General features: G+C 46.1%; 1 protein-coding gene across 1 annotated transcript in view; it reads right to left on the reverse strand.

The window, feature by feature from the left end:
- Window positions 1-8471, reverse strand: part of XDH (xanthine dehydrogenase) — a 60110-nt gene extending 51639 nt beyond the window's left edge. The window contains 3 exon segments of the mRNA XM_027554952.1: window positions 98-194; window positions 3038-3095; window positions 8333-8471. Coding sequence (XP_027410753.1) covers window positions 98-194; window positions 3038-3095; window positions 8333-8374 — 197 coding nt within the window. The 5' untranslated portion in view covers window positions 8375-8471.
- Between the last annotated feature and the right edge of the window lie 220 nt (window positions 8472-8691).

The raw sequence follows: 8691 nt of genomic DNA on the forward strand, positions 1-8691 counted from the left end.
CACACATGCACACAGATACACACAGATACACCATCATTCAAAAGCTGACCCCTGCATCCTAGTCCCCAAAGGCAACCAGCCAGCAAGCAAAGGATACATGATCTTGTCTTGGAGACGATCATACTTGGAAAGCATCACTGTACAAGCCCCACAGCCCCCTTCTCCACAGCCCAGCTTGGTTCCTCTCAGCCCCACTGGAAAGTCAAGGGTTAAGGAATATGAACTCAAAGAAAAAAGTCTTTGTTGGGCTGCTGGGAAATGCCTGGGCTGAGCTGCAAGTGAACAGTCATCCATCTGCACACGGCTCAGGGCCCTCAGCCCCGAGGCCCAAACAGCCTCCCACTCAGAGAGGCTGCCCTGCAGCCCGGGGAGGCAGGGATGGGGCCAGCTCCACTTGCAGAGGAGGAAAGGCCCTGGCCCACGTGTCATTCCCCTGGGACTGGAGCACCACTGCTCTCTATACCTGGAGATCTTCTTGGGATCACAGTCTTCTAGGTGTGGCCTTAACAGGCCCCCAAACTGGTCGGCTCACTGAGCAGGTGAATCAGGTGCCTCAAAGATGGAGCATGTGGGGCAACCCTCATCACCCTAGCTGGACATGCAGCGAAGCCACTCAGGCCAGTATAGGACTTGCTGAGTTTGGCATCCCTCATTCCCTCGCCAAACCTCTTGGACTGATGAAGTCTGGGGACAAAAATTAGAGCTGCGTTAAGGGCTTCTGAATATCCATCCCATAAGATATGTGAAAGGAAATTAAAATGAGGATATTTTTGGGGTCAAAAGCCAATATTGGAGACATCGCTTATGTCCTGGGAGAAATTAAGACTCTGATACTTTTTGAAGTTTGAAAAGTGCCTAACTAATAGGCTGCTTTGGAGAACAGTAATTATGGTGGCCTCTTTCCCATGGGACACACAAGCCGCACTGCTGCTTCTCCCTCAAGCCCCCAGGCCTCCAAGCCTTTCAGCTTCCTGCTGAAGATGGAGAGGGCTGGGTATCTTATCTCCTGGCTATTTCCCTAATTTTAAGATAAAGTTAATAACTAACAATGATAGAGCATCTTCTACTTGGAAAGCATTCATACCCATGTTTGATGTTCACAATAATTTGGTTAGTGAGTAGGGCAGGAACTGCTGTAAGAAACAGTGAAATGAAAGAAAGAAAGAAAGGAGGGAGGGAGGGAAGGAAGGAAAGAAGGAGGAAAGACTGAGACCCAAGACGTAATGTGAGCCCTTCAAGGTAACAGTCAGTTACTTTGAGTGTTAGGGCCCAAACACAGTCCTCTGATTCTGGATTTGGGGCCTCCTCCTTCACCATGCTGCTGCCTCTTTTAAGGTACAGCTGAAGAGGGCTTTCTAGATCTAGAGTTTTTCCTTTCACTAATCTGGACCTATGAGATTAGCAGTTAAGATCATTCTAGGGGCTCATGAGGATGAAAGGAAGCAGCCCAAAGTAGTCTAGAGGTCTTCTGCTAGCCTGGGGATCTTTCTGGAAGCCAAGGTAGAAGTCAAGTTTAGAGTCTTCTCTCTTGCCTGGAACTCTGACAAATAAACTCTTAACACAGGCAGCAACAAGCCACAAGGACTTCATATTTACATGAAACTATCTTTCAGGGTTGGATTTTATTTGAGATTCGGCATTTAAACCAACCAATGCTATGATCAGGAACTTGTGAGCCTGCTGGGTCTTTACAACCTTATTAGAAAACTAAAATTGATGCCAAGAATCTAAGAATGAGCCTCTCTTTCCAGGCTGCCTAGGTAGATGGGCTGGAAATGGAATTTCGTGCAGTTCCCTCATCCTGCTGAGTGACTCTGCCTCTACAAAAATACCATCAGGTCCATGTGCTGTGAATCTCCAGACCTGCCCCCTCCAGGTCAAAAATCCAGGACAAAGTACACTAGAGCCAGCCACTCTCTGATAGGAGGTGAAAGAACAAGAGGGAAGGCCATGGAGTCCAGGTTCGCTCCTGTGGGTGGGAACACCTTTTTGCTGTTCCAAAATACATCACTGGAAAGAGCCACAAGACACCCCCACCTCTGGGAGCTGTAAGGGTTTGTTGACAGAGGTCAGGATGGGCATCACTCTACAGCAGACCCCTAGAAAGTTTCCAGTGGTGGGTGGGAGGTTCAGACCTTGGCGCTGGGCTTCAGTCCAGCTCTCCCAGCATGTGTCCAGAAAACATGATGTGGGGGAGGCAGGTGCCTGAACACTCCCAGCCTCACTTCCTCCTCTATCAAAGGGATCGCTGTGGAGTCAGTGAGACAGCCTACACAAATCTCCTGCACTCTGCCTGTACATGAGCAGTGCCCATTAGATGTTATCTCCTATTGTCTTTACTGTTGGTTTTGTTCCAAGGTCTCAGAATCCTTTCCTACTATGAAAGAACAAAAGGGATGCGGGATCTTACAGAAGCCCTCCCCACACTGGGGGCGGAGCAACACCCCACCCCCCAGGAGTCCCCCACCCCATGCTTCCCGGCACCTGCCACTCCCACAGTGGATGGTGCCTCTTCACGATTCCTACCTCAGGCATCCCTTTCCCCCAGAATACCCCCTCCTCTGAGTTTCCCTTTCCTTTCACAGAGCTTGAAAGCCTTCCTGGGAAGCGCATTCCTGCATTAACAAAGGTCCGCTGAGCCAGGCCCCACACCCATTCTTCCTGGTGGGGAGGGGAAAGGCCATGAAGCTGGTCAGGGCTAAGGATGGCCTTTTTGAACTGTTTGTTTTATAGGCCCAGGATTAAACCTCAGTGTTACTGGAGTCTTAAATGCAAGAGACCTTGAAGAATATCAAGGACAACATTCTTACTTGGCAGCTGAGAATTTCAGACCAACAGAGTTCAAATGACTTCCTGGGGTCAGAGAGCTGCCAACTGACAGAGTTGTGGCTAAAATGCAGAGATCCAGAGCCCTAATCCAGCACTGTTTTCTCTGTACTCCATGGCCTCCAGACCAGTTACTAGCAAATGGCCTAGGGCCCAGAGAATGAGTTCCCAGTGGCCCCTCTCCCTCATCCTCACTCCAAAGTCAGGATACACTTTCTTCTCAGGTAGGCCAAAAGGGTTGTTTCTGGATCTGCATTTTTCTCCACCACCTATAAAAACAAACACAAAAGAAAACTATATTAAACACATACTTAGCCATTGTCTCACCCAAGAATTTGCAGAGGTAATGGAGGTGAGTTAAACATATCATGAAAATGAAGGTACTTTTCTTGACCATTCCATAAGATGAACATATTATCTGCAAGCCAAATTGTGTGCAAATGGACACCCTGAAATTCTAAAATTCTGTATTCATGTTGGGCTCTGGACCCATGACAGACACGTAGGTGTGGCACCTGCCATGCTGGGCTGATCAAGGCAAAGTCCCCTTTGAGATAAGTATATCATTTCATTTCCAACTGCTGGATAACATCTGTGTACCCCAGGGACAGACCTCTGGCTTTGCCTCCTGGAGAGTAGACTCTTAGGCAGTAGATGGCCAGACTCGGTCGGCCTGTGATCATAGCAGAGTATATTTGAGTTGGGTTATCACAATCAACAGCACTAACACGGGTTAGAAATGGAGGAAAAGTCTCAAACCAAAGGCCCATGAACAGAATGTTCAATAAGATAGAAAGCTTGTCTTACAAAGTGCAGTGCCAGGTCCTGATGGAAATCATCGAAGGAAATTTGTAAAAACCTGTTTCACTTCTCCTCTTGCATCATCAAGCACAATAGGGTTTCGATGACTGGGGTGATTAAAGGGAGAGCACATGTCATAAGGGGCTTCCCAGGGGGCACTAGTGGTAAAGAACCTGCCTGCCAATGCAGGAGACATAAGAGATGAGGGTTCGATCCCTGGGTCAGGAAGATCCCCTGAAGGAGAGCATGGCAACCCACTCCAGTATTCTTGCCTGGAGAATCCCATGGACAGAGGAGTCTGGCTTGCTACAGCTCATAGGTTCACAAAGAATCAGACACAACTGAAGCCACTTAGCATACATACACACACAGAGAGACGTGTGATAAGAGTTTCTTTAGAGAACCTGTACTAGGGGTCCCACATGTTCTTGAATTATAAGGAAAAGGTATCTGAAATTAAACGACGCTTGCTCCTTGGAAGAAAAGCTATGATAAACCTAGACAGAGTATTACAAAGCAGAGACATCACTTTGCCGACAAAGGTCCGTATAGTCAAAGCTATGGCTTTTCCAGTGGTCGTGTATAAATGTGAGAGTGGGACCATAAAGGAGGCTGAGTGCCAAAGAATTGATGCTTTTGAACTGTGGTGTTGGAGAAGACTCTTGAGAGTCCCTTGGACTGCAAGGAGATCAAACCAGTCAAGTTTAAAGGAAACCAACCCTGAATAGTCATTGGCAGGACTGATGCTGAAGCTGAAGCCCCAATACTTTGGCCACCTGATACAAAGTGCCAACCCATTGGAAAAGACCCTGATGCTGGGAAAGATTGAGGGCATGAGGAGAAGGGGGCAACATAAGATGAGACAGAGGTTGGATGGCATCATCAACTCAATGGACATGAACTTGAGCAAACTCTGGGACATAGTGGTGAACAGAGGAGCCTGGCATGCTGCAGTCCATAAGGTCACAAAGAGTCAGAGATGAGTTAGTGACTGAACAATAACAACAACAAAAACGGACTTGAGAACTAAGTACAAGGCATGATCCTGGGTCCCGGGTTGTGGAGAGAAAGCTATAAATTACATTTTTAGGAAAATTGGAGTCATGCTGCATAAAGTCTATAGATTAGATAATAATGATATAGTAACACTAGATTTCTGATTTTTTATAAATAGATTGTGGTTATGTAAGAATACCCTTATTCTTAGTTTAAGGGAGAAAGAAGTATGATATCTGAAATTTATCCTTAATGGTTCGTAAAGAAAATTTTATACTTTATATGTTCATCCCAACTAATTACATATTTAAATATATAAAATTATGTACTTATAGATCTATATATCTAGGTACCTATATATCATTTTGTTGGCATTCATTTAGCAAGATTTGATTTCTTTGTTGGCATTCATTTAGCAAGATTTCTTGCAACTTCATTCTAAGTTTAACTTTTTTTTTAAGTTTAACTTTTATTTTTTTTTTCTCTCAGTCTCTTGGTGAGCCTGTGTGTCTGGACTTTGAACTTCACAAGTATTTTTCTCCACGCTTTGGTGGGACAGGATGGGATGGAGTTGAGTATACCCCTTCCCCAAGTCCAGTTAGGCTCCTAAGTTTAACTTTTAAAGTTCAAAGTTTGAAAAATAAATTTCTTTAGTAGAGGATTTCTCAGGGTTTTGATATCCATCCATTCATCCTTTCCACATTAATTGGGCACCTACTATGTGCCAACAAAATGGTCTAAGAATATCTAAGAAGAACATCTTGTGGGGATTCTTGTCTTTGAAATACATTTTGGAATATGGTAATTTACCTGATCACAATCTACTCTGCCAACCGGTTCATTAGCTCCCAAATGGTAAATGCCCGGTCTTGGAGACTGTATTCCTCTCATGCCTGTGTGTCCCATAGGCTCAGGCCTGGGAGGAGCTTGTAAATGTTGATAACAAGGGGAGTAGGTGGGTAGGTGACTGAATGTTGACTTATCACTGACTGCTGCTTCTCGTGGGCGTCACTCCTGGACACTTTCAGCTGTACCCTCCATGCAGAATTTTCTAGACTTCTCCAGGGGTCAACATCTTCACTAACCAGAGAGGGACTGTTTGAATAACAAGAATACAGCACTCCCCGCCCCCGCCCAACCCAACCGCCCCACAGCTAGGAACAGAGATGCAGACACAGAGAATGGACTGCAGAGAGGCAGACACAGAGAATGGACTGCAGAGAGGCAGACATAGAGAATGGACGTGTGGACACAGTGGAGGAAGCAGAGGGCAGGACAAATTGAGACAGCAACACTGACATGTCTGCACTACCATGTGTGGGTAGATAGCTGGTGGGAAGCAGATGTATAGCACAGGGAGCTCAGCTCAGTGCTCTGTAACGACCTAGAGGGGTGGGATGGCGGTTGGGAGAGAGGCTCAAGAAGGAGGGGATATATGCACACTTATAGCTGATTCACGTTGTCATACAGCAGAAACCAACACAACATTGTAAAGCAATTATCCTCCAATTAAAAATACATTAAAAAAAAAAGGATTCCAGCCAAAAGCATGGTCACTACAGTGATACCAAAATACCGGGCAACTCTTTCCCTTTGACTCTGACTTCAAATCAGAGGAAGTGGAAGCCATAGTCACCAAGGCCTGTCACCACCACAGAAAGGCTCTGGAGATATTTGATCATTTGTATCTTACACCCTCTCCAGGATCACAGCGAGTGAAGACAAGAGTCCTAGACAGTGGTCTGAAACAGGAAGAGGAGGAAGTGCACATTTAAGAGTGAGTCAGCAGGTTCCATCAGCTTCTTTGGTAACCTCCTTGCACAGTGTCTGGTAAAGAGAGATCTAGACCACCTTGAGAATAGAATCGCGAAGAAACAGCCGCCTCTATTGACTGGGAATTCCTTGGTTGGTCCAGGTTTACAGCACTGTTTCCACCTCCTCTCTCCTCGCCTTGCCTCACCACCTTTCCAGTAGATTCTCAAAAGTCCGTGTTTACAAAATTAAATGTGCCAATATTCATCACAGAGACTGGAGGTAGTCGAAGTTTCAAGAGATGGTAGGGTTTGATGCCATAAGAGCATCTAAAAAATTTTAAATTGCTTTCCTAAGGTGAAAATAAAATACACAGGGAAACAATTTTCAACAAACCAGACTGACCTTGAAATGCTGCTTTCTAGATTTGGTGCATCACAGCAACCATCCCTAAAGCAAGAACCTTGCACTGTCACACATGAATTGATGGCTTCATAAATCATCAAACCTTTGAGTTAAGTCGCTGAATCCAGCTGCTCACTCATTACAAAAATCACTTAGAAAAATGCCACGGAAGATGCCTCTGTGTAAGTAATATGTGAAGAAGACCTATTCAGCAACTGTTTCTTAATCTCTCCAATGTACCTGCTGCGTGTGACACCATTGTTGGAATTCTTGGCTGCAGAAATCTTACAACCACCAACGTGGAAGCTTTGCCTTACCTCTTGGTTTGCTGTCAGAGGCCAACCCTGAAAGCAAGTCAACTCAGGGAAACCACTCTGCACCCGAAAGAGCGCGGGGGACCTCCTTCCCCAGGGCCACCCGCTGACACCACTGAAAGTGAGTGCGACCACCTTGGAAGCCCCTTACACTGCAGCAGCTCACAGCATTCCCCTGCTAGTCACCCAAACACACCCGACAATTTCAGCACTAGTTGCATTTTAATTCTTGAAAACTTCCTCCAAAGTCGCCTAGTTTCTCAACTTAAAATTGCCAATATTGCGAAACAAAACTGCTCTGACTCCTGGGTGTGGTCCTCGCTCATAAAATCCACATGGCCATTCACAATGTACAACCACAGCTACCCTTTTACTGTCCACTTCATTCCCAATCAGGGAGCTGAAGCAAGCACCTCAGCACAGGAGGAGGGAGGGCAAGTGGAGGACAAGGGAGACAATGCGATGTGTTTACAGCTCTCTCCAACTGCCTTAAAATTTGCAAAGATTCTTACCCTTCTGGTGCTGCAAGGACTGGTACCCATGTCATAAGACCCTCCTCTGCCCCATTCCATCCCCACTTTTCCTAGGTCCCTATGCACACAGTGAAGTTGATCCAAGTGGGCAATTTTTATCAAAGTAAGAGGTTTGCAATATTTATACATATAACCAAGTGTGGGGTGGGGGACCCATGCCCTTCAGGAAACAAGAATTGTGACTTGCCACAAGATGTCAGTATATGTCCTCACGCAAGTGAGCTCTTACATTGATATGGATGAAATTTCAGAATCAAAGCTGTGTACACGTTATACCCTGAGATTAACAAGAAAACACATTCCTGTTGCTTTTCTCAGTAAAGAAAGCAACAAAAGCCTTAGGGTACATTTGATTAAACACCAAAATAGAGGTGGGGTGGGTGACCTCCAATCTCACTGAGAACCCTGTCCACATTTCTGAGCTTGGTGCCAGCATCTCTACAGGCTGGCAGCCTGGAGGAGGGAAGTGCTCACATATACCCCTCTTCTCTCTTCCCTCCCCATCGCTCCTCTGCCCCATGAAGATCTTGACTGGGTTCTAGACCCGAGAAAGTCTTCTCTGCCCAGTGATACCCCAAATTCAGGAATAGCTTTGAAGGAAGAGAAAGAGAGAAGGCGAACAAGTGAGTGAGAACCCAAAATAGAGAGGACAAACATTCCTCCCAGGGATCAGGGAAACCAGAGGAAAAGTCAGCTTCTGCTTACCTTTTTGCCATTCACAAAGAAAACCAATTCATCTGCTGTCATTGTCAACAGGTTGGGGGTCCCTGAACTCCAGGTACCTCACGCCCGAGAGGCACTGCCAGTTGCCTCACTGCCCGGCAACTTGACAAATACACCTCCCCCAAAAAGGAAATGAAGTCAGCCCAGGGGAGGGACCAACCTCAGAGCTTTGGGGAATGGAATGTTCTTGGCACAAGCCACCAGTTTACATAATCAAGGAAAATCCAAACAGCCATACACAGCTCATCACACCCCCAACACGTGTGTCCAAGAGCACAGAGGAAGACACGGTGGATACAGCCTTGGTGCTAGATGACCGAGAGTCTTAGGCCTCACCCACA

This window comes from Bos indicus x Bos taurus, chromosome 11, assembly GCF_003369695.1.
Source record: "Bos indicus x Bos taurus breed Angus x Brahman F1 hybrid chromosome 11, Bos_hybrid_MaternalHap_v2.0, whole genome shotgun sequence".
Taxonomy (NCBI): Eukaryota; Metazoa; Chordata; class Mammalia; order Artiodactyla; family Bovidae; genus Bos; species Bos indicus x Bos taurus.